This window comes from Salminus brasiliensis, chromosome 6 (assembly GCF_030463535.1).
Source record: "Salminus brasiliensis chromosome 6, fSalBra1.hap2, whole genome shotgun sequence".
NCBI classification, from domain to species: domain Eukaryota; kingdom Metazoa; phylum Chordata; class Actinopteri; order Characiformes; family Bryconidae; genus Salminus; species Salminus brasiliensis.
The window spans coordinates 8,891,483-8,916,841 of NC_132883.1; the positions used below are offsets into that span (position 1 = coordinate 8,891,483).

At 41.1% G+C, this 25,359-nt stretch overlaps 3 protein-coding genes across 5 annotated transcripts; 1 reads left to right on the forward strand and 2 right to left on the reverse strand.

Moving 5' to 3' along the window:
• Positions 1-630: 630 nt before the first annotated feature.
• On the forward strand, positions 631-5,639 carry c6h1orf174 (chromosome 6 C1orf174 homolog). The gene is made up of 4 exons (XM_072681547.1): positions 631-868; positions 1,285-1,353; positions 1,576-2,010; positions 4,130-5,639. Exons 1-4 carry the CDS (start codon positions 854-856, stop codon positions 4,232-4,234), a joined length of 624 nt encoding a protein of 207 aa, XP_072537648.1. The 5' UTR covers positions 631-853; the 3' UTR covers positions 4,235-5,639.
• dffb (DNA fragmentation factor, beta polypeptide (caspase-activated DNase)) lies at positions 3,117-10,727 on the reverse strand. Of its 2 annotated transcripts, none has more exons than XM_072681545.1 (7): positions 10,515-10,727; positions 10,301-10,433; positions 8,911-9,105; positions 8,145-8,224; positions 7,187-7,360; positions 6,631-6,731; positions 3,117-6,375 (listed from the first exon to the last, which is right to left on the reverse strand). In XM_072681545.1, exons 1-7 carry the CDS (start codon positions 10,635-10,637, stop codon positions 6,165-6,167), a joined length of 1,017 nt encoding a protein of 338 aa, XP_072537646.1. In that variant the 5' UTR covers positions 10,638-10,727; the 3' UTR covers positions 3,117-6,164. The 2 variants fall into 2 exon arrangements, with proteins under 2 accessions (XP_072537646.1, XP_072537645.1); XM_072681544.1 differs by having other exon boundaries at positions 8,911-9,108.
• Positions 10,728-11,703: 976 nt separating this feature from the next.
• ifrd2 (interferon-related developmental regulator 2) lies at positions 11,704-25,359 on the reverse strand. 2 transcript variants are annotated; one of them, XM_072681548.1, is made up of 13 exons: positions 24,866-25,359; positions 22,902-22,964; positions 18,572-18,685; positions 17,737-17,818; positions 17,490-17,614; positions 16,418-16,575; positions 15,508-15,561; positions 15,234-15,412; positions 14,982-15,090; positions 14,632-14,766; positions 14,246-14,374; positions 13,446-13,538; positions 11,704-13,291 (listed from the first exon to the last, which is right to left on the reverse strand). In XM_072681548.1, exons 1-13 carry the CDS (start codon positions 24,909-24,911, stop codon positions 13,211-13,213), a joined length of 1,368 nt encoding a protein of 455 aa, XP_072537649.1. In that variant the 5' UTR covers positions 24,912-25,359; the 3' UTR covers positions 11,704-13,210. The 2 variants fall into 2 exon arrangements, with proteins under 2 accessions (XP_072537649.1, XP_072537650.1); XM_072681549.1 differs by lacking the exon at positions 22,902-22,964.

The window sequence follows — 25,359 nt, forward strand, 5'->3', positions numbered from 1 at the left end:
CATCTTCAGAGAGTACTTGGGCGAATAGCGGAGTGGTCTCCTTATAGACTTGTGTTTAGTAGTGTCTGAGCTTAGAGGTATCTTTAAATTTTCAGTCTGTTCGAACTAGCTGAGGTTATTCTTGAGTAAACCGTGATGCACTTTTGTAAGTCTCTGGATAAGAGCGTCTGCTAAATGCCCTAAATGTAAATGTCTGAACTATGTGAGGGAGCTTTCAGCAGCATTTAATGCTTTTGACATCTGGTTCCATCTCGTGGCCATCTGGTGAATTGGCAAATTTCCCTAGACTCTTTCCCTAGAATTTCCCTAGAATCTTTATGATCAATTATGCAGTAAATTAAGTGATTATTAAAAACATTTCTGCACAATGACACCATTAGGATTTATCATCATTAGGGCTAATTAATCAGTCATGTTTAATTAAACTGGATGTGCTCTTAGTGCATGGAGAAGTGAAAAGGATATGGGTAGCATATAAAGTGAAGGTCTGGTAGACGCTACTTTTGCTTGTCTCTCTGTTTTATAGCAGTTTATGTAATTTAATGTGTTTTTTTTTTGGTTATTTTTTCCAGAGAAATCCGAACCGAAGCGTTCATTTCTGCGCACAGGAAGACTTTAAAGATGATCAGTATTAGTATGGGGACACTAGCTGTAGATTATCGTGGTGTTACCGGATTATCGGATCGAGTGGTATCGCCCAGCCGTGATAAAGGTGAAAGCTCGGCCGGTCTGCTGCTCCGTCACCCGGTTGGGCGGAGCTTCAGTCCTGGCGGCGCCGGAGGAGCAGCAGCTGCCGGAGGAGCAGTCAGCGGCAGAAGCGGAGCCAGGCTCGGCCAGCACGGCGTCTTCTCAGATGAGAGCTGGACGGGTGGGTTAATGCAGTTCTTAGTCAGTTAATTCAGCTAGGTGACTTTAACTGGTAACGTGTCCATTTACTTTAATTTAGGGCGCTGCAGACGGAAAGCTAGTGGAAATAAACAGTGGGTCTTTGTCGGCAGGCTCTGCCCTGAACTTCAACAACACTGGGAGGACTGACTCACTAACGGCGCGCTGTCGAGTTCGCTAGCACCAGCCTGTTTTACTAAAGCAGGGGTTAGTGCGGAGTCAACGGGTAGATAAATACCGAGGTATTAGCTAATGCTCTCCAGCTGTAACTTGGCGCTAGGTCCGACACTGGCGTTAGTCGTAATGTTGGCTATAGCGAGCTTGGGAGGTCTTGCGTCTTCGACAGAGCTCTGCTATGTTAATTTAGTAGCTAGGACGTCTGTTTATTTTCTTGTGTAGATTTACGGGGACTGGAGAGAAGAGTGCACTGTCTCTTTAAACCGGCTCGGAGTGAAAAGTTCAAGCAAGGTTAGTGTCACTGCCAAAGCCTCCGCCTGTGCCTCCTCTGTCTCCTCCTCCTCCTCCTCCTCTTCCCCCCCAGCTTCCGCCCGCCCGGGGTCTTATCAGCACTAGCACCTTGTAAACACACACACACTTAGATACACTTACTGTCTTTAACCTGACACACACACACACACACACACACACACACACAGTTTAACTCATGCTGGTGTTTCTTGTTCAACGCAGCAGTGTGTGAGGAGGAGGAGGAGGAGGAGGAGGAAGGCACTACGCAGGTTAGTGACCGCGGCTGGGAGGGAAAGCAGGAGGCAGCCGCAGCAGATGGCTGGAGAAAGCGGGGAGAGAAAACGGCTCCCCAACAACAGATCCTCTCACGACGGAGGAGGAGGAGGAGGAGGAGCAGGAGGGGCAGGAGGAGAGGAGAGGGCGATCGGGAATTTGGGCGAAAGTGCAAAAAGTCAAGCCGGACCGGCGACGTCTAAAGAGCGGCGAGGGAAGGAGAACAATGCGGGGAAATTGAACCCCGCTGCGGGGAAGATGAAGATGGAGGACACGGCGGCGAGCGGAGCAGCCGAGCAAACCGACCTCAGTGTTTTCTTCGATGAGGACAGTAACCACATTTTCCCAGTGGAACAGTTCTTCGGAAACCTGGACACAGTTCAGGTACGATCGCACATGAGCTGAGTTTAATTTGGCCAACGAGACATGTACGGTATTCGGTGTGGAGTCCTCCCCACATGCCTGTTTTCCCAGATCTAACCACGACTAATCAAATATTCAGGGTTTTAGTTTAGGTTTACAGATCAGACAGTGCATGCAAGCAAATCATGTAAGCCTTAGGATGGTGTTTTATGCAAATAAGTGCAATGCAAAGAATTCAAGAAGTCAAATACCATGGTAAAAGCTGACCCACTACTTTTACAGGATGACCTTTTTTTACTGCAGCATCAGACTGCTGCATAATACCCAGCCTACTACTGGAGAAATCTTACAGTATCTGTATCTGGGGGCAGTGGTGGCTCAGCGGTTAGAGCGCCGGGATATCGATAACAGGGTTGTGGGTTCGATCCCCGGGCTCGGCAAGCTGCCACTGTTGGGCCCTTGAGCAAGGCCCTTTACCCTCTCTGCTCCCCGGGCGCTGGAGTTGGCTGCCCACCGCTCTGGGTGTGTGTGTGTACTCACTGCCCCTAACACGTGTGTGTGTGAGTGTGTGTTCACTACCAGATGGGTTAAATGCGGAGGACACATTTCGCTGTACAGTCCACACTGTACAGTGACGAATACGTGCACCTTTATCCTTTTATCAGATACCGGCACCTATACACTTTTAGTTTGCATACTTCATGAAACCAAACGTTTAAACAGCCAGTAAAAGCCAGTCATAAATGGTTATTACCATTAAACAGACACTCAGTGGAGCTTCTGAAACCAAAAGTTGAGTTTAAGCAGATGTTTAAATGTAAAACTTAAGTTTACATGAAGACGTGTAGCTGAATGTGAAATCGCTGCATAAACACTTTTCACTGCTCTGAAATGTGAATTTTAAACACTAATTAAAGGCTGTTTGGTGAAGATTAGCAACTTTATATTTCTCTTCCTGCACGTGTTTCTGCATTGTCAGTTAATTTTTTTCATAGCTCTAAAACCTTTCAAATGTGCAGATACTCAACCAGTGAATGCTGTTCTTTCAAGCTTATTAGATTTACATTTACGGCATTTAGCTGACGCTCTTATCCAGAGCGACTTCCAGGGTTGCACATATTACACAGGTGTGCCAATGAAGTGTTAGGAGTCTTGCCCAAGGACTCTTATTGGTGTAGTGCAACATGGTCACCCATCCTGGGAATCGAACCCCAGTCTCCCACATGGTGTGGTAGCTCACTGGTAGGTAGTGGTGTTATCTGTTATGCCACACCAACCACAGTAACCACCATTAGATCTCATTTGGGATCAGATGTGTATATATAAAAAAAAAACCCTTAAATAACAAGATTTATAGCCATCCATCAGTCAGTTGCTCTGTACTGGCAGATACCTCTGAAAATCTGGTATCAAAAAGGTGCATTAATAATAGTCATTTATTATTGGGTTGCTTTACTTGCCATGCTCTAATATTTTAGAGCAAGTACAATATGTAAGACAGGGGTTCCTTTAAAGATTTTAAAGATCCTAAAATTTGTATTGATCTGTATCGGACAAGTCTCTACAAAGACTTGAATGAATGTTTGTCCATCAGGTTCTCCTGTATTCTGTGAAAGAGATCAGGGGAATATTTAAATTGTGTGCGTCAAACTGCAAACTAAGAAAGGGCACCGGATTGTTGGTGATAGTTATGACTGTCCTTTAGCAATTATTGATGTGACACTATTACAGATGATGGTTATCTGGTCAGGGTTTTATTTTGAGGAACGATTATGGTTTGTTGGCTGTGATTGATTATAGGATTGATGGTGATTTTATAGTTTTGGTTATTATAGTGTTCTACCTAAAAGCAGAAATTTGGCTCAAACAGCACAAGATGTTGGTTTAGCGTAAGAGTCAACTGCATCCAAACTGCAGCATGAAGGATGCACAATGATGGAATTTCATTTAATTTACTGCATTTGCAACCCTCTATAAATGTTAGTCTTTTGTAATGCTAATTGTTGACATTTTTGTTGGCATTGACTGATATTCCCTCAGCATCCCCTTCAACATGACTGGGCCGTCATTAAAACGTCTCCGGTGATTCTAGGCATTTTGGTTCCAGCGTCAACACGTGTTCATGTGTCTATTTTTGCAGGACTTTTCACAGAGGACTTCCACTGCCACAGAAGGCATTAGCAGACGAGAGTACAGGAGACGCCATTACTACGCCAAAGACGATAGTGATGAAGAGCAGACATGACCCAGACATGCACACAGTGGCTGAGTGGAACTCTAATGGATCCACTGTACCAGTGGTTCTGAAAAAACAGGTGATTTCATTGAGCAAGTTGATGGCAGAATCCTGTGGCACAGATTTGGAAGATTTCAAAAGACGACTGAACTGGTTCCACTTGGGAAAACTTCACTTCTGGAGTTGTTATAAAGACTTTTTAATCTTTTTAGGGAGTTTATGTGGGTGGGGGCAGGAGTAAGTTTTATCTTTTTAATAACACATCCTGAAAATGTCCCTTTTAAGAGGCTTTTGCTGTTTATTTTGAAAAGGGACAGATCTGGTTAATTCAGGGAAGCACTGGTACTATTACTAGAATCACAGTTAATGGTTGAGGTTTTTAATCAAAGCCTTCTTTCAGTGAATCAGTGTCACTACAGTCTGCCAATTTACAAAGCTAAAGTGATCTGAGGCCTGAAATTATTTTATCACAGTGTTGCCTAAAAGAAGTAAATGTATATTTTTGAGGCTGGTATTTGGTAACGAGTAGTAGTTTTGGCCAGACTAGGTAAATGCACCTTAATGCTGTTATCATATCATGTGATCGGTGTTTGTGCAGACAGGCCGATTTGCTGGAGCAGTTTTGTGGTGCAGCTGATTCTTCACAAACCAGCAATTTCAGCCTCAGTAATTCATTTTAATGTGTTCTGTTGAGTGAAGCATGACCCAGTTGTTTTAACACAGCCAGCTGTAAACATTTTACAGGTCAAGTGCCTCATTCAGAAAACTCTAGGTGTTTAATTTTCTGAAAAAAAAGTCTGAATTTTAAAAGTCTGAATGGGATTTTTATGTGTACATATACCCTACTGAAAGTGTCTGTCTAATTCTCAGTTGAAAGTTTTTCAGTTGGTGCATTTCTGTTGTCAAAGAAAAAAAAATCCATGACAAATGACAACTGCCTCTGTTCTATAATAGAAAAATGTACTTAGTTATATCCTTTACCCATCCACCTCTGAGCTTCTGATGTGTATTAATTATGCTCTCAGCAAAATGAGTTACATTAATTATTGTAAATTTGCAATTGTGCGTTTCATATCATGTATAGTTTGTTGTATAAAACATTTGCACTAACTTTATATTCAAAGACTAAACATTTAACTTATTTTATATCTGCATGTCTGTATAAATTGTGAAAGGCATCAAATTCTTAAGTTTGATTTATGGCTACAGATGTGTATATTTTTGTATTCAAATTAGTGCTAATTTTGCTACCAGATACCATGTTTGTAAAATATATTTAAACAGTCGATTGTATTGTTCCATTTTATGCCTTGCAAAGCTACAGTACTCTCGCCATCAAAATAAACACTTACAGAGCTGAGAAGAGTGGAATTCTTGTTGTGGCTTGAAAATAAAACCACTTGATTGAGTGTAATGTGTTTTTCACTTTTATGACAGGCCCTTTCTTTTTTTTTTTTTTTTTTTTCTTTTCTAAATAATGAAAAAATAATAATGCTGTTTTTCTTCCGTACACAGCCTCATTGCCTAGTGGGCTGAGCGATTTAATAAGCTCATATTAAATTAAATCATATTAAAAAAAAAAATATCAAGATTCATTGAGGAATATTTTTGCTGCATAAAAAAAACATTTGGCCCTGTAAAAAAAAAAAAAAAAAAAAAAAAAAAACAACATGTAAAAAATTAAATAGGTATGTGTAAGAGTAGATTCAGAATTCCTGATGTTGGAGGAATTTCCTGGTTCAAGTTCTCATCAGTCTTCACAGTAAAGTCTAAAGGCACATCTTAATTTTACATAAAAAAAAATAAAATGAATTGAAATTAAAAACATCGCTCAATGATTCAATATTTAAAAATGTTCTACCTGGCTCTTTTCCAGCGTCTGGAGGAGAAAAAGCACCACTCTGACTAATCTGTGGAAGCCCTGAGGTGACCATGCCAATCACCTTGAAGTCTTTTTAGCCTGTTTGTAAAACTGCCGTGAATCACATGTTAAGTCATGAGCCCCTTTCTTGTGGCAGACGATGTGAACCAGTTTGAGATTTTCTCGAGTGAACAGCAGTTTGTAGAAATAGTCCATGTTTATGTCACTACTCTTGTTACCGTGAAGAGCATCAACAATGGCCGGTATGACTGTTCTTTTCTTCTCGATCCTGAAACAGAGTTTAATAAAATCTCTTATTAACTTTAAGTCACACGGCTGTACTTTCAGGTCACAGTAAAATCATTAACTAGAAAAAAAAACACTGGAAGTAATCAATTATGACTAGTCATATGTAAACGTTTGGACACCCCTGTTCACAGCACATGTTTTCACAAATAATTTATTTATCAACACAACATGTAATTTGACTAAGAGTGACCAAATGTTTTCATGCTGCCTTACCTATTTCTAACGCTCTACTCACCTGTGGTCCAGATTCCAGGTGCTAAAGAGAATTCTGCTCTCCCGGTTGCCGTATGGGTTTATTGAATGAAGAGACCCACACTTCTCCTGATCAAAGGCACCCTTTTAAAGTCCAAAAACAATCAGGAATTAATTCAGCATGTATCCTGATGGGAAGCAGATCCTATCCCCTAATGAACATTATTACAAGTTTCAACTTTTACATTTAGGCTGCGCTCACACAGCAGGTCAAAGCGGCCCAAAAGAGAGCTTCTTCATGAGATGTGTAATCACATCAAATCTGACTTCATCGGTTCAGTTTGGGCCACTTATGTGGCATTAAAATACATACACATCCAATACGCGACTCAATCTCAGTCCGAAACTTCACGTGAAGCACTGCTCTTCTGTACATGCATGTCATGTCAAACTGTTCAGACTCATGTCAGATATGGGTCATAATATCTGAACAGCCTAAAAAAATGCATGGGATTTGGGCCACGTTACCTGCTGTATTAACGTAGCCTTAGCTGCGCTAGCTGACATTAAAGGTGAACATAGCACCGTATCTATGGTACCTGGCAGGTGAACCATCCTTCGTTAGTGCAGAGGCGATTTCGTTCCTTCTCTGTCCTGTCAAAGTAGCAACCGTGATAACGCAGAGATTTCAGCCGTTCCGCCATGCTCACCACCAACTTCTTATATTCAGCTTTCTTCTTAGCGTTCTGAATAGTCTGAGCATGCCCATCCACCTGCAGAGAAGCAAACACAAATAAAACCAACAGCCAAGCACTGTGCAGTGCAGTAGGTAACACCACTGTCCTCCTCGTGGCAGACTAGGGTTCGATTCTCCAGCTGGGCAAGGACACTACTCACACAATTTGATCACCCAATCCAGTTCAGAGTCTTTTATTTTTATTTTCACCACTGTGTTCAGAACACCATCTGCAGGCCTCAAGGCACCATTATAAGACATCATTCCCAGATGGCAGCAGGACGGACATTCTCAGAGGGTAAATAAAAAAAAGTGTCTGCAGTCTGCAGTTTTACAGTGGAACTTAATATCTCAAACTAAATAATACCATAGCAGAAACGCTCCGTTTTACCAGCGGGAGAACCACACACCTTTCTTTGCTTTAAAACCAGCACTGAAGTACGTCTTATTGAAACTGGGAGCTGAATGGATCATAAGATATTAAACACTATAAAACATTTTATGAAAAGTCTCTACTAAAGTTAAGCAATCAGTCCAGAATGTCTCCTTATAGAAACTGCTAATAAAAATAAAGAGATTTTACTGCACATATTAATCAGCAGCTCATCTTATCTAAACTGTGTAGATGGAGTAGTTATACAAACACACAGATCGGATCTCTATCGGCCGATACTCAGCATTAAGAGACTCAGATCAGATCGAGGGGCAAAATAACCTGATCAGGACATCCTTAGTTATGTCATTTATACAAAATCATATAAATACATGAAAATATATGAAAATGCTTGAAATGAGAAAAGAAACAGCTAGCCCAGTCCTACCTCTTTCAGGTAGCCTCGTATCCTTTGTTCACAGTTGTATTTCATATATGCAGACTTGGTCTTAAATCTTGAGTCGATGCCTGGAAATGGATATTTAAAGATACTGTGAATAAAGAAATAATCTGAATAATGGCCACTACTACTGAATTTAAACATCTGTTAACACCCATCCACAGCTGGGATTCCAAAAGGCTCAAAATTGACCTCGCTATTTCTGGGAGGGTAGAGTAGTCCTCCCTTTCCCCATTTACTCTGTTTAATGCTTGCCAACACAGGCATCCGTTAGGTGGTGTAAAAGACTGGGCAGTGAGGCTTATTCCTCCAAGTGCCTTAAGCTTTTCAATGACATTGCTTTAGCAGTAGACCTGGGTAGCTATATTGGGGGGAAATATAAAAAAGGTGCAAAACAAGAGTCAGACAGAACTATCTGTAATGAGTCTTTCTTGCTGTAACTACTTTATTGGTGTATTTGTGTTTGTAACAAGACTGTTACTGATTATTATACAGTCTGTTCTTGATTGATTTTTTTAGTACACTGGTTGAATAAAAAAAATCAAACATGTGGCCTGAAAGACCCCCTCCTGTTAAAGTACTCAGAAACATGCTGTCATTTTTTTTATTCAATTACTTCAGCCTTTCAAAGCCTGAAACATCAGTTCTTTCCACTGCAGTTAACACTTTTCTTTACCAGTACTCTAATAAGGTTAGGCTTCTCCACACACGTCATTAATTTACTTTTTCAGCTTGAACTGAAAACCATCATTACCTTCAAACCAGCCCTCATCGTCCACCCTGCTCTCCAGCTCTGCGCTGTCTTTCAGATTGTACAGAAGATCCCCCAGCAGTTTTCTCCTTTTAGCAGGAAGCTCTTTACCATCATCCATCAGCAGGTTTTTGGCTGCACTGATGAGCTCGTCTGTGTGTCTGTCCAAACCCAGAACTTGGCCGATGTCGTAAACTACTGCTGGAGATGGAAATTAAAAACACAAATAGCTTTAGACTGAAATTGACAGAACTGTGTGGAGCTGGCAGCAGTATTTCCACATTTAAAAACTGCATTAAAAGACTGATCTGTTTCTCTAGATTGTGTTAAAACATTAAACAATAATTTTTTTTTTTTTACATTTCATAGGGATTTTACCCTTATGTTAAGGCATGTCACTATTTTGACCTTCCTGGATGTTATTAAATTCCAAAAAAGTAAATATTTTTTCAGGATAATAGGTGAAAGTTTAGGAAAGGCTCACCATATATGACTACTTTAGGACCAAACGTTAAGATCAGTCATCAGAATAATGTGTTACGATTTGTTTAAAAGTTTGTTTTGGAATAATCAATATTTGTGGATAATATGTAATTTTCAGAAAATAAGTCTGTATTTCAGGAAAATACATTCAGATATTGGAAAAATTAATCATTAATAGTCTTGGATAATACGTTGGTTTTGAGAAAATGAGTGTGTCTCAGAATAAGACGTTAAGTTTTGTGAAAATGTGCAGGTAATATATCACGATTTTGAGAAAAGTAGTCATTATTTCGGGATAATAAGTCATGATTTCCAGAAATTAAGGAGAATACATTCAGATTTTGGAAAAACTACTCATTAATGAATCATTACTTTTGGATAATATGTAAATTTTGTCTCTCAGGATAATACATCACAAATTTGGGAACATACCTCACAATTTGGGGAACGCAGTCATTAAATAGGTATAACATCACAATGTTAAGAAAAATAGTGATTATTTCGGGATAATACGTCACGATTTTGAGTTCAGTCCACGTCACTTGCCGGTGTTACGTCAACACGGTTGGTGGTAAATGAGCACTTAGTGTTGTAACAGGTTTAGCGCTCGCGGTGTTACGTAACACTGGACACATCCGCTGTGCGGTGACGATTTTGGGAAAAGCGGTCATCGCTTTCCGGTCAGGATTTCAGGAAAACGAGGCTGTGCTCATGGACGGTAAGTCAGGAGTTTCAGTTTCCCAGCATTTCGACAAAAGCCAGTGTTTTTCCATAGCGCGGAGAGAAAGACAGAGCCGGACAGAGCCGGACAGAGCTGGACAGAGCTGGACAGAGCTCGTATCTCCCTGTTAAAGAGTTTTGTTTTCTGTAATATCCGTGTTTTAAACTGCTGCTTATCTCAGACACTCACAGCCGCTCCAGCTCTGACCAGCAGACAGCAGAACTACTTCAGTGTTGTCGGGAAGGTGCTGGAAGTAGTCCTCCGTCAGCACTGTCCCGTCCTCAAACAGACAGCACTGCAGCTTCTCCTTCGAGGCAGAGATCTGCTTAAAACGAGAAAATCAAAAAGAGGTTCAGGAAAACTTCACCCAGGTCTCTGAAGAGCAGCGCTGCTTTTATCCCACCTGAAATAACTTGCTCCCCTTCTTGACCAGCTCTTCCAGGGTCATCGCGGCTACCCCGAACTTCCTAGCCTGTCCGACTCTCCTCATTTTCACCAGTTTGGGCTTCTCCTCTCGCTTCGGCATGTTGGCTCCTCTGCTCGAACTGTTCTTTGGTTGATGTTGTAAAAACAGCAGAGTCTACCAGTACTGCCGCTCCGGTGTCTGCGGGGTAACTACAAGCACAGCTCGCGCGGGGCTGGGCTTCACATGTTGTCATAGCATTGGGAGGGAGAGTAAGGGACAGCCCAGCCTGCAGAAACCTCGCATCAAGGAGGTATCTAGCACCACCCAGGGGCACTGCCAGGGATTTGTGCCCAGTAATTAACCCACCGCCCCTGAACATTTTAGTGTGCATACAGAAGAATTCACCATTCTGATCCCCTCTACAAGAAAAAAGTGCTGAAGATATTTTACAGCTTTAATGTAAATGTAAAGGTAAAATTGAGTAGAAAATTCTTTTAACATGAAAAATAAAGGAAAAAAAAAACAACCCAGCATGATCAAGGTGTATCATTATTATTATTATTATTATTATTATTATATGGTCTTATATATATATATATATATATATATATATATATATATATATATATATATATATATATATATATATATATACTACTTTGTTCAGTGTCTTTTTTTTTTCAAAGAACCAGTAACTCATGTTGGGTTTATACAGAAAATGTGATATTAAAGATACCGCAGGTGTCAAGTTCAACCATCATCCAGCCTCCGGATTGCACTTCCAACTGGCACACCCGTAAGCAGCTGGCACAGAATCTCAGCACACATCATTTAGGATGTGCCAGGTGGTGTGGCAGCAACTGTAGGGTGTGCCAGCTAGTGTGCTGGCTGCTTTAGGATGTGCCAGGTGGTGTGCCAGCATCTTGTATGGTGTGCTAGTTGGTGTACTGGCTGCTTGAGGATGTGCCGGTTGGCATGCCGGCTGTTTTAAGATGTGCCAGTTCAAGTGCCAGCCCACACATGGCACCTGGGTCAGTTTGAACTTTTGCAGCAGCGACTATATAGTACTTTCAGATATTTTAGATAAGTTCTCCAAACCGACACACCCTGAGCAGTGGTCAGAATTAAGGCTCCAAGCCCAAAAAAACACAAAGGTCAAAGAAAAATGATCAGAATCACACAAGGATATTTCCAAATTTTCACCATTTTATTGAAAGCCATTTACTGGATGTTTTTTTTACCCTTTGGGTGCAGAAGTGTTTACATCTCATACACTTTAAGGGATAATTCAACATTTTGGCCTTTATATAATTACCCATTAAATCTATCATCTATCTACCTACACAAAGAAAAGTTAATTGCAAAACTGTTTAATTATCCCTTTATTTATTTATTTGTTTAGATAATACATATCTAGGCCTTTTGATTCCAAAACCTTCTATGACAAAGAAAGGGTAGATAACAGCTGCACCATGCAAACGGCTCTGTCCTATCCACGCTGTTAGTTGATCAGCTCTAATAGAAAAGAGAGCCTTCCTCAGGTGTTTGAACGGGCCCAAAAGTATTTTCTTAAAGGAATACTCCAATGCTTTCCAACCTAACCTTTATCTGCTGCATCTGGATCATGAGGTTAATTACCACGGACAATAACCTGACATGTTGCTTTAGCACCTGGCCACTGGCTCCTATTAGGAGTTTGTTTCAAGTCATGGATTTTTGCGTTTCTTTTACAGGCGAATGCTTGTAAATGAAACACTTGTGAGAAATCAGTCAGAAAAAGGTTGAGGCATTCCTTTAAAAACGTATTACTACTCAACACAGCATCTAATCATCTCTCTCCTCCAGTCTACATTTGGTGTAATAAAATGTGCCAGAATCAGTTTTCCAAATGGAGTTTGAAGAATCCATTCAGGTTGACTTAGCCAAATCACACAAACCAAAAGTTAGCTTTTGGATGAGAGAAAGAGATGGTTTGTTGGCAGTGAAATGAGACCTTTATATAAATCATCATTATTCTTCTTCTACACATTTTCATACATTCCCATGTTTCAATTGGAGATGCACGGCCAGTCTGTGTATAAAATATACATAGAAAAACTAGAAAGAGTCTCGTGTCCTTGGCCGTTTCCCGCTCTGTTGATGTGTATATAGCTCATGTTTCAAAATGTTAAAAAGTCTTTTCTGTTTCCCAAAACTCTCAATAAATTAGAAAGTAAAATACATTAACAGAAAAGCTGAACACAGCCATACAAGAGGTCTTTATAAAGGTAGAATAGTAAGCGGTTTGTTTAAAGGAGCAATAAGCAGCATTTTTCGTTTTTGCTTGTCACTTAGTCACCTGCCCCCTGCTGACCATAAGGCAAACTAACAGAGCTTGCCCTGAGCCATCAGTCCACCTGTCGTAACATCTTATAAACCTTAATAGGGGGATGCTGCTTACTGCAAAATTCATTTTAGGTTTCCTATTATTTCATTCAGTAATGTTAAATAAAACTGACACACCATACACACATTCACTCATCCTGACACACACGCACACACACACATTTTGCATTGTCAAGTCCCTGGTTTGGCAGTCGCTGTTTAATCATTTCAAGTGAGCTGATAGGAGGGGGTAGTGTTCCTCTCTCTCTCATTCTCTCTCTCTGAACCTCCTCATCCTTCATCCACCATCATCAGGACATAAAGCTTCCTTACATCACGTCTGCTCGCTTGTCCCTCACTTTGTTCCGTAGTTTCGTCCGAGCTTTGAACGCAGCAGAGTTAAAAAGATGCTGCAAAGAAAGGTTAAACAGACAGCAATGAAGCAGGACTGCAGTAAAAGAACACAACTGCAAACGGCAAACTGTTGCATTTTAAACTAACGCCGTCTGGCCACTGTAATGTGACGGCCGGTCATATCTGTGAAGGTTAAAGTTGAAAGATTACCCTCTCTGTGCGGGAGATCCTGCTGGCCTTGACGGAAGAGTCCAGAATGAGAGGAGCGCCAAGTCCAAAAATGTCTCTCAGCAGTGGGTTGAACTACACACAACCAGTGAGATTAAGTTTAACTGGAACAACCTCTCTGGACATGAGCTGTGTTTCTCTCTACCTGAACACTAAGCTGCTATGCACACCTTGTTTAAATATAATCCTTAGTCCCACAGTGGGGAAATTCACAGTGTCACAGCAGCAAAGGGACAGCAAGACACTTAGTTATAAAAAGTAAACACTTTAGCAATATATGTACAATATAAATAATAAAAGTCAAAACCTCTGAAGGACATTATTATTTACAGATAATATTACAGATTTTTACTATTAGTATAGTAACTTACTTTGGACCTTTTAATTTAAATAAATTAATGATCAAGAATATTTAAGCACACATTAAAAAAAAAATCAACTAAAACATTTACCTGACAGTATATTCATTAGTATGTTGATATAGAGCTGGGCAACATGGTAATGTTAAAAACTGCAATCCAAATACTCTCCCATACTAAGTATTTAACAGAACTAATAGCGCTCTCTAATGAAACGTTGGTGCATCAGTTGGTCAGTATACTGCAAGTACTGACAATATCCACAATATACTCATAAGCGTATATTGTGCATTGCGATACAATACAATAGTGTCATACTGCCCTACATTGTTACTTTTAAAGCATTTTATTATTTTATTTTAAAGCATTTTATTATGATTAAACAGTGAGTTTAAAAGACAGGTGACAATGAGTCCTTCTTACCTGTAGGTGGTGGCTGACACCAGACTCCAGCACCTCTTTAAAGGCATCATAGATTCGGCGACGCATCCAGCCATCAATGTAGATCATCTCAACCCCAAAGCGAATCTTTTCGTCTGAGAATTCTTCACTCTGCATTAAATAGAGAGGAAAAAAGAAAACTACAGTAATGCATTTCCATGATTCCTAAACACACACAGAACAGAAAGCAGCTGGATAATTACTGGCCGAGGACATTTTTCACCTAGGCTATGGTCAGATCCTAGATCCGGTCACCTCCACTTCGAACAATTCCAACTACCTGCAATGACCTTGTTGACCATGTTAATCCTAACTATCACACTATAATGGAATGGACTTTACTAATTTTTTCTAATACCCTTACATACCTCAATGTAATGCAGGACCTCACGGAAGATGGAACGTTGTTTCCGCCGGTCATTCTTGGCCCGATGCTTGTTGCCGTCTGTGGCCAAACCTTTCAAATTCTCACACAGCGTGTCACAGTCCTCATACTCAAACTCCTACAAGAAAACACACTTCATGACCCTCATATTCTCACAGACCACTGCAAATACCGTCTTCAAGCTCCAAGTTGTAACAGAACACAATAAATGCACAACATCAAAATATGCAAAGTCAGCCAGAAACAGGTGGACAGTTATTGCTATTGTGTGTCATGTTATGCTAGTAGGTCTTTTTTTATTTAAAAGTGCTCAATTACAGAGAACTCTCTCACCTCGTCAATGTCTCGTCCCAGTTCATACAGCAGAGCAATGGTCTCACCCACCGCAATCCTGAAGTTCACCTCGCTGCTGTCTAAACAAGCCTGCAGCCGTGGCAAATGACTGAGGTGGGCGGAGATAAAATCAAGAAGCTTAGTCAGGCTAATAACAGTGCTGTGTTTGCGGTTAATGGCTGAGTACACATATACATGTATAAGAGATTGCAAGGATGTGTGTGTGTGTGTTTGTTTATGAGAGAGACTTACTAGTTAACCATGCTTTCGATGCGGGAGGTGGGACACAGTGTGCAGAGTAGCGCCCAGGCCTGTAGGGCGGCACTGTGGAGCGCTGGAGTTCCAGCTTTCACAGAGGGTAAGCTACCATCAGCCAGCGGGTATGCACTGACAAAGACGCTCTCCAAATGCCCCATGCACTTCAACAAGTCCTGAGAAATACAATGTGAATTAGAGACATTTGTCGAACAAACAACTAGTACACAACCCATCCACAGGGAATGAGCCTGGTCAGATTAATACTTACATCAATGTCGTCTGACGCAGATACATAGCAGCACATGCCCAACGCACGAGCGCACTAGAGTGGCCAGAAAAAAAACATACTTAAGATCTGACTAAATATTATGATACACATTTAAAATGAAGGATGCAAAAAAAAATAATCACTGTTCAGCAAAAAATCCTAAATTAGTATATGGACTAAAGTACTGGGACACCTGCTTCTTGTTTCTTCACTGCCTCTACTGTCCAGGGAAGGCTTTCTACTGTATTCTGGAGCACGGCTGTGAGGATATGATCGCTTTCAGCAGCAAGAGCGTTACTGAAATGAGGAAGTTAGGTAAGCACCATCTCACCTTATTCCAAACTCTTATTCCAAAAGTATTGGATAAAGCACCATCATTCCAGAGAACACTATACCACTGCTCCACAGCCCTTTAGCCCACACTTAGCATTAGGCACGGTGCCAACAGGTTCATGTGTATCTGCTCCAGAGGGTCCTATTCCATTAGGAACACTTCTCTACAAGGACTAGACAAGTTGTGTGTGTGCATCTGCACATCTGTGTCAACAATGGGTGCATCTTAAAGTAGCTCAATGCATTTAGTAAAAGGGGTGTACAGTGTAGCTCTGCATTGAAGTTATGAGCTCTACTAGGAAGCACTGCACAAAATCACACAAATCTCATATTCAAGTTCTGAAGTATTCTCAGACACTATATGACATTCTCCTCAATAACAAAATAAAAGCTGGTACAAAAAAAATGCTGGCTGCCCCTACTGTTGTTACCTATGAAACATATTTTTGTTTATTCCTATAGATAACAGGAAGTTACCAGTAATACACCACCCACATCCAAGCTGACTGCCCACATTTAAAGAGACTGTGTACATTTCGTTATACACCAAAATAACTATATTCGGTACACTACTCACACTCTGACGAGCTGACAGGCTAGCACAGCTGTCAATCAGGATGGAGCTGAGGATGGGACGAAGTATCTTAAAGCCCTCCTCCCCTTCAACCCCACCTCCCAGCTGTACACAGAGAAGAGCACACAGTGTAGCTGCTGCAGCCTGCTCCTCCCCTCCACCTGGAGATAGAGCATGAGAGAGAGAGAGAGATAGAGAGCATGAGAGACCTCTATGACCAGAGGATTGTTAGTTCAAATCCCGGTTATGCTGCTAGCCATCGTCAGCCAGGGCCTTGAAAGAGTACAATTGGCCTTGCTGGCAACCGTAACTACACCCAGATGCAGTGTCGTACAGTTGGTGTAGCATAGTGGATAACAACAGTGTGATTCAATTTTCCTGCTGGTCAGCATACCATGCTACACAAATAAGATTCCTTTGGAAAAGTCTTAACACTACATTTCCAGACCAGTGTAACATGATTTAAATGGAAGTTGCTCTGAATAAGAGCGTCAGCCAAATGCTGTAAATGTAAACATGAGAAAATAGAGAAATCTTCTTTACACATTTCCCAAAACTGAATACATGTGGCTAAGCTAATTACATCTAATTAGATTATAATTAGATAACAATGAGTAAAGTATGAACATCTAAACAACATCCTGTTTGGCTTCCTTTCAGCTTGACCCACCATCCCTTAAAATCTACAGAAGACAAGCGTCCAGGCTTTTTTCTGTCCCGGCACCGAAGTGCTGGAATAAGTTTCCCCTGGGTGTCCGAACCGCAGAGTCACTCGCTGTCTTCAAACGCAAACTGAAGACCCTCCTCTTCAGAGAGTACTTGGGTGAATAGTACTATGGTCTCCTTATCGACTTGTGTTTAGTAGTGTCTGAGCTTAGAGCTAGCTTTGAATTATCAGTCTATTCAAACTAGCTGAGGTTATTCTTGGGTAAATAGGGAAGCACTTTTGTAGGTCGCTCTGGATAAGAGCATCTGCTAAATGCCATAAATGTAAATGTAAGCTTTAGTGTAAATCTTTCCACAAGCTCTTAACACAGTACCCATGTCAAAATCACAACACCGTTGTAGTGCCCACCTTTCTTTAGGCTCCGCTCAAGGCAGTCGCTGATGGTGAGGCGTCTCTCCAGTAGAAATTCATACAGAACTCGGGAGGAGAAGGCAGAGCGCAAACTCGTCAATGCCGCAAGACGCGTCTTTGCACTAAATACAGAGACAGAGTGCTTCAGTGAGTTTCAGCAGCGTGAGGTTAATAAAAAATGTCTCCACACATTATTCTTTTAGCAGCAGGTTAGGGTCTGTGTGTGTGTGTGTGTGTGTGTCACCTCTTGTCCATCAGGTTGTCGATGCACTGTTTCAGTTTATCTTCCGTTTCTTCCTGAGCGGTCTGTTCATCCACCACCTCACCTGTTCAGCAGGGCACAGGATTAGAGCGGAATGCGTCTCGCTGCTCTTACATATCATGTTTAGGTGTTTAGCATCATTTGCCCTGTGTGAGCTAGTGAGGTTTAAATACAGAACACACTCCTGTACTCAATCCTAGAGCTCAAATCCTACACAGTTCAGCAATCACCCTTCCCCAAAACTAACTGCAACAACTTCATGATGTGTACTGTGGTTTTTACACTGCTTAAAAGTAAGGCTAATATTTATGAGTGATTCTTCATAGAACTGTGTAAATCTTTCCAATTTATGTCAGTAAGTCTTGAGCTCGGTAGATTCAGGTTCGTACATTATCCGGAGTTACCCTTTCACACATGCAGTGCACAGCTAGAGATTTTCTGTGTCAGACATCTTGTTGTTCTGCATGGTTTAGGCAAAAAGTATGCAGTGGAAGTAGCAGCGTTTTGTTAACAGCACATTGAAGATCGCAAACCAGGCTACTGACTCATCCATTACGCTCATGATGTCAACATGCGCACTGTAAATTCTTCAGAAAATGACGTGCTTTATTCACACACAAGTTCTACGTAAGTAGTTTTGAATCTGACTCCAGGAGATTAACCCTCAGCTAATTCAGTCTCAGTCTGGGGTTCTTATTAGGTATTCTGGAGCAGAGAATCCACACACACACACACACACACACACACACACACACACACACACACACACACACACACACACACACACACACACACACGCATGTGTGAGAGTGAGCACCTGTCCCCTCGTCCAGCACTGAGGCACTCTCGCTGGCACTGCTGTAGTGACTGAGCACATCTGATGCCAAATCATCATCACTGGCTCCAGATTCCCCTCTCCCTCCATTCTTCCCTGTGAGAGAAAGAGAATCTTAACTCATGTTGTGATAAAGTTAGTTAATGGGGGGTGGGGGTGGAGTGGAAAAACAGAGACTGGAGATGATAAAATTATATAACATCCATGACATGAGAGAGAATGGCTGTAACTGTTAGTAAATGAGTAATCCATCTACTGATTTGCCCAATATTTGCTCAAGTTTTCAGAAAAAGGTCACACAAAGTGGAACTAACTAAATAATGAAACCATGCATAGCTTTATAAATATTATCAAAGTACTTCACTGCCTGCATATAAATGACTGGGTCCCCAGTAGCAATATTGCACAAATTGTCGCTATCAAACACAATCTTGTACTTCTTGGAGATTAAATCAGGCAGTTGTTCTTTACATGGTGTTAAAATACCATGACAAATGGCATGAGATTTTCTCCTTGTATAAGTCATTTTGGAGATACGAGTTTTTGTGGGCTGTTCTTCCTAAACAGAGTATTTATCAAGAGTCATTAATAAGGTAATTGGGACAGCATTACATGGGGGTAGGGGGTGTGCATGTGTATGCATAAATATATAAACACTATCCCCATGCTCTACACACATACACCCCTATGTGAGCACACTCACATGCACTGCCACTGCACAGTTAGGCTGCTGGTATACTTTGCTGGTATACTGTCCCTGTTGCCTTCTGCTTAGCAGCTGTGCGAGAACATACTGGTCTTTCTGAGTAGGCTGTACTCAAAGCACTAAAATGCCACAAAAAGTGAAGAATCCGCTCATCCTGAGTGACAGACATCAGAGAAACCAGCCATTACAACAAAAGGTCTGTATTTGCGATTTCTCTGCAAAGGTCATGACCTTGTACGAACCAGCTGACCCCTGATACAATAGCCCATCGCACACACAAAGCAAGCCCCCACCTTAATCCTGAAAACATTAGAAAGTTCTGAACAAGCAGTCCCATTCACAGAAGACCTCAGCCTAACAATCCTCATAGTCCCTCGCAGCCACTATCTCAGACACGCTGTCATTTACACACAAGCTTTCTTTTCATCAGCACTCTACCAACTGCTGGACCAACCTGCACCACACTCACTTTTGCTTATAATCACAAAATCACATCTGTGTAAAAAAAGTCACCCAAGACTGTAGTTGTACCCATTTTACATTATAAATCTAACACCAATACACAACATGAACTCACAACATTGTCTGACATCTGATCAATTAAATGGACAAAGAAAATTCAGGGCTTCATACTTTGAACTAAATCCAGTGGAACTAATTATACTCGCTTTGTGTTGAGGCATGTTGTTTAGGTTTCTGCAACTACTGAAGAGATCCATGATATGCTCAGAAAAGCATACGTGACGTGATTTACAGGGAAGTCCCGATCAAGTTTTTTTTTGTTGTTTACCCCAATTCTATCAGAGTCTCTTAATGCTCATTATCTATCAATCCCTATCCATCCCTATCCCAATAATCCAGCCCCACAACTTGGGTAAGATGTGCTAATACAGGATAGTAAACACCAGTAAAATCACTATTCTAGTAATAGTTCCTGTATTCAGATTCAAATCTGATGGACACTGTTTTTAAATGACTGGGGCGAGCTGGGGAGTAGATCATTCAACATTTTGACCTTACTAGCGCTTTTATTGCTAAATGCAATCAAATCCTTACAGCAATGCTCCAAAGGTTAAAAGAAGTAGAGACCGTAGAGACAGTTACTCCAACAGCAGAATAAACCAGCTCAGAATTAAATCTGCTGATTTTCCTTTTCAGGCAGATCAAGCCAAAGTAAGTCTAAATTTTTAACGTCCAAAGTCTGAATCAGCATGTTGGAAACACGCAATTTTAAATATGTGTAACATCAACGCACAACCTGACACAAGCCTTTAACTACAACCAAGTGACAGAGGGACGCATCAGCAGCACCGTTTTAAATATAATGCGCCACAAAGTGAAAGACTGTGTGTGTGCCAATCTTGCAGGAAAAACGATGGACATCAGCTCCTTCTGTGGAAAAGTACAGCGCTTGCATAATTACATGCTGATCTAGAAGATGCATTCAGTTTACACTGGTGTTGAATGTGGTTAAGATCTCGGGCCATCTCGCACCACCTGCCAATCAGATTACAATGAATCCTGGGCGTGTTCACACCTGGCTTTTCAGGTGTACGCTGAAATCCGAACATGATCTCATCACTGAAAAGCTGTCAACAACCTACTGACACACTAAACAACACATTTCTGAACATTTGGATCCTACATCGAAACGTTACATCCTGGCACAGAACTGCATGCACATATATGGACACCGCTCCATCCTTGAGCACTCTGAACCTTTCTCTGCACATGCACAGGGCCCCAATATGGGGCAAAGTTCAACCCGGCCTCCCGATCTGAAGCTCAACACACCCCCAATGGGCAAACCGTACAGGAGGGGAGTCCTTTGTGCTAACAAGGCCAGACACAAACATTAAACAACATCAGCACAATAAAACTATAAAAAAATCTTTATCAAGTCTCCAGCTCCTAAAGATTTTGACCAGTCTTGAATCTCTACAAGAGTTTCCATGGTTACAAAGAACCCAAATATCACTGGAACACATCAGTCTGAAAACGAAAACAGAAGACTAAACAAAAGCACAGGAGATTGAATAGACTCGCTAACTGTTCTGGTAGGCAGAACAGAGCATTATGTGATGTAATCACATTAAAAAAATAATCAAAGCCCCCAAAACACATTTATTAGGTTTACTACAATGATGATGTCGTCAAAGGAAGTAACAAAGGAAATAGATCAACTGCCTCCAGTGAGATTAGATGCAAGATGTCGATCTCTCAATCAGAGGAAGTGCAACTATGATGCAAAACAGAAACTCTGAGGTGCGTCACTAACGTCACATTCTGGTGCACAGCTGGGTTGAGTTGGGAAGCTCCGGTGAGGTTAGTGTAATGTGAATGGCATGCCTGAAATAAGTCTGGAATAGCTGGAAAGTGATGTATTGGGAATAAAAAGACCATGCACAGAGTTAGTGCAGGACAGAAGTCATTGATTCTCACTAGCTCATCTGATGTAGCTAATCAAGAACTGCCAGGCAAGATGCTGATAAACCAGATTAGAGCTGGAGGAACAGAGCTGAAACTCTGGAAGAAAGATCTCCACTCACCACTAATGATTAACTACGGTCTGAAGGTTACAGAAAAACTGCACAGACCGTTACCATGAATAATGAAATTGGTTATACTAACAAGGGACGGCATTTCTGTGGTATTACACTGTATGTACTGCTTTATTTTACTATAAAAGGTGTTTATTATATCGTCGCTGTCCAATGAAAAAACAAAATGACAAAATGGTGAAGTCAAAAATGTTCTGAAACCTGTAAAATAAGAGTTTATTTCAACTAATTTAGAGAATTTCTATCGGTTTATTGGTCAGAGCAGCTATAATGATAGAAAACCAAAAACGGGAGATACATGGTTTTCATCGGACAGCATCGATATACAGACGGGTTCAATTTACCATCCTGACAAGCACAGTAGGCTATACCAATAAGAGTCCTTGAACAAGACCCCAACCCTACATTTGTCTACCTCTGCATATCATTAAACTGTAAGATCCCATTTACACCTGGTCACTTACTGCATATTGAGTATCAGGACTGGTTATGGATATGGACCAGTACAACTGAAACACCAGTAAAAATCGCAATAAACAATAAACAAATGAAGTGAAGTGATCAAGTGTAAAACAGGATCCAAGTCGTACTGGATCATACTGCCATAAATATGTAATTATAATGTGCAGCCAGTTTCTCCAATTGTATTTGTGTATTTATAAAAAAAATAATGCTGAATTCTGGCCAAATTTGTGATCTCCTAATGAACTGAATTATTCCCATGACTCCAGGACAGGAATTTAACAATGTCCAATGCTGTAATAAAATTATGTCTTTTAGTAGAACAGCCTGGATCAAGCAGGGCAGTCTAGATGCTGCAGCCGTCCTCTCCTATCCAGAGCTTACATCAGCACTGCAGAGGTTCTCTCAGAAGGTTTACACATCATAGATCAGATCAGGTGAGAATGAGGGAGATGAATGTGAGGCGGCCGATGGCTGGTTCAGGTTAAAATGCATTAATGTGTGCCGATCACTTTAGCGCAGGAGGAGTGAATGAAAGCGCCGGCGTTATGATGGAGTTCAGATACGTCAGAGGTCACGCTACCTGGACGTGACAGCGCAGTCTTGGCTGACAGCTGCAACTGAAGTACTTCTTGTCGAAGTGAGCCTATTACAGGCAACAAGAGGAAAGAAATATTCACATCACTCAACACTCAAACCTTGGAATAGGAGGGTCTTCCACAGTGAAATCACAGACCTGAGATTTGTCAGATGTCTAAGATCAGGTATCAGTTATACTGGATTTACAGAGTATAGTTAACAGTACTGAGGAATGTCTGTTCTGACAGTTGTGCTGTGCAACAGTACTGTAAACGAAAAAGTGTGTGTGTTACACAGCCCACTGAGTCGTAACAAAAGAACGGTACAGAAACATGAGTATTTCATAACATGAGTCACAAACCGTTCCCTGTGTTTAGTGCTCAGCACCGCTCACGTCTGCTACCCATTATCCACCCAGTCTTGAAGCCCTTTGCTTACAAACATGAATCCAGTCTATAGCTTGGAGGTTCATCTCCGTTTGGCTGGCATCATGAAAACAGCAGAGACAAGTGATTGGTTGTCTGGGATCTTGTCATCCGCAGAAATGATATATCTTTTTTATTGCTATTTTTTTTTTTTAATTCTCATTTGGCATCTTTTGGTCATCAGGTGCTGGAATGAAATTATGAATCAACAAAACAATAAAAAAAGTGTCCTTGGTGTCTTATTCATATAGAAGCACCACCAAAAGATCAACCACCCCAGGCTGAAGTCGGATTTAGCTAGAGAAGTATTCTATACAGTCACTGTTGTAACTGGAGCTTGCCCATGGAAATCATTGGAGAAATAAGTTCTATAGGTCCATTAAAAAAATATGAAATTGACACAATGTAAAGAATAAATAGCAGTTTCAAATAACATGAACAATTAAGATACAAAACAGGAGATATAAGGTTTTGACATCAACATTATGAAGATTTTTCACTTGGCCAAAAATAAAAAGGGAACACTTAGCCCCCTCTAAAATGATCTTCTCACATATTCTTTAAAAGGTCTAAAACCGAGCATAGATCTTAAGAAGTCCAGTCTACTGAAAAAGCATGCATCTCCAAGAGCATGCACTTTGCAGGGAAAGCCACGTGGCTGCTTGTCAAAAATTGCAGCCAGGAGTTTGATAAGACCTGCACTTGCACTGAAAGGGCAAAGTATACAAATATATTAAAAAAAGTATATAAATATAAATAAGAAATGTCTTAATTACAACCAGGAACAATTTATTTTGTTTGATTAATACTGCTAATAATTTAACTATTTATTTTCTATTTATTATTAAAACCTTTGCAGGAGTTTTTTTTCCTCACATTACTGCAGCTTTTGGCCCCAAGTAGAAAGTTACTGGAATGAAAAGTTCATTGTTTTTACTATAGTTTTTATTTTCTTAGAAAAAAAGCTCGAGTTGAAGCAAGCGCTATTTAAAGACATGAGTTACTACAGAAATCAGAGTAAGCTTTTTATATGAATATGAATGTCTGAATTTACTTTACCCCACGTTTTAATTCATTCTCCAGGAGGCTGTCAATAATGAGTTATTACTTAGTTGAAAAGTACAGTACTTTGTTCACAGCTGTTTGGTAGCTGGGTATCTACAGACCATCAGTCATGCTATATCGACACAGACAGGAGCTGCTCATGTGGCCTCCTGACCCAGGCCGGCTGTATTTCAGCCTGGCGCTTCTAAAAATATGTGCTATGGCATGTGCTTTACCTTCCATAGAGAATAACCCCCACCTCCCCTCTATAAACATCAACTGTAGGCACTGTAAACAAGCAGGAGTCTAAAACATAGCTAACTGATCAGCTTGTATTACTTTTGGGTAGTTTTGTATTATTCCACAACTGGCTTTAATCATGTAAACATTGTTCAGTGGGACTTTTCCTAAATTTAGGCTTCACTACCATTCATTTCCAGCTCCAGCCTCCAACTCCAAAGTCCAAATATACGTTTCACCCTGTACTGGGTAAACTTACCCTTGCCTGAACTGCCACCACGTTTCCCTTTTTTGCTCCGTGGCATGTTGTCAGTCGGCTGATCCCAAAGCAGCTAGGGCTGGCTGGCCGGAGAACCCAGCAGGAAACCTTTTATGGCCGCCAAAAAAACAGGGAGCCTCGAAGACAGGTGTCGAGGGGCTCGTCGTCAATCTCCACGGCCACGAAATCCGCCCAAAAAGCTGTGAAACTGCAGACACCGCCAGCTAACTAGTTCCCGATACTCCCTCAACTTGGTCTTCACTCCAGCACCACGTTACGACACCATTAATCTCCGGATGCCTCCCTGCGTCCCAAAACATACACTTCCGCGCGTCTCCTCAGCGTGTATTATCTGGCTTTGTCTCCGGGTAAGCGATATCTAATGCCAGGTTGAGATGGTAGATATTTTTCGAAGTGTTTGGGACGGAGTATCGTGCACGTTGTGACTGCAGATTCCACCATCTTCTCCTCGATAGCCGCTCTCAGACCCGGCA

Bases quoted from the DNA above. Each gene is read 5' to 3' on its own strand.
- c6h1orf174 (XM_072681547.1), top strand. The intron at 1,354-1,575 runs GTTAGTGTCACT...TGTTCAACGCAG, and splicing joins GAGTGAAAAGTTCAAGCAAG to CAGTGTGTGAGGAGGAGGAG. The intron at 2,011-4,129 runs GTACGATCGCAC...CTATTTTTGCAG, and splicing joins GAAACCTGGACACAGTTCAG to GACTTTTCACAGAGGACTTC.
- ifrd2 (XM_072681548.1), bottom strand. From the start codon at position 24,911: ATGCCACGGAGCAAAAAAGGGAAACGTGGTGGCAGTTCAGGCAAGG. The intron at 18,686-22,901 runs GTAGCGTGACCT...TTTCTCTCACAG, and splicing joins GACTGCGCTGTCACGTCCAG to GGAAGAATGGAGGGAGAGGG. The intron at 17,819-18,571 runs GTGCTCACTCTC...CCTGCTGAACAG, and splicing joins AGTGCTGGACGAGGGGACAG to GTGAGGTGGTGGATGAACAG.
- dffb (XM_072681544.1), bottom strand. From the start codon at position 10,637: ATGCCGAAGCGAGAGGAGAAGCCCAAACTGGTGAAAATGAGGAGAGTC. The intron at 9,109-10,300 runs GTGAGTGTCTGA...TTCCATCTCCAG, and splicing joins TGGTCAGAGCTGGAGCGGCT to CAGTAGTTTACGACATCGGC. The intron at 6,376-6,630 runs GTGAGTAGAGCG...ACTCTGTTTCAG, and splicing joins ACCTGGAATCTGGACCACAG to GATCGAGAAGAAAAGAACAG.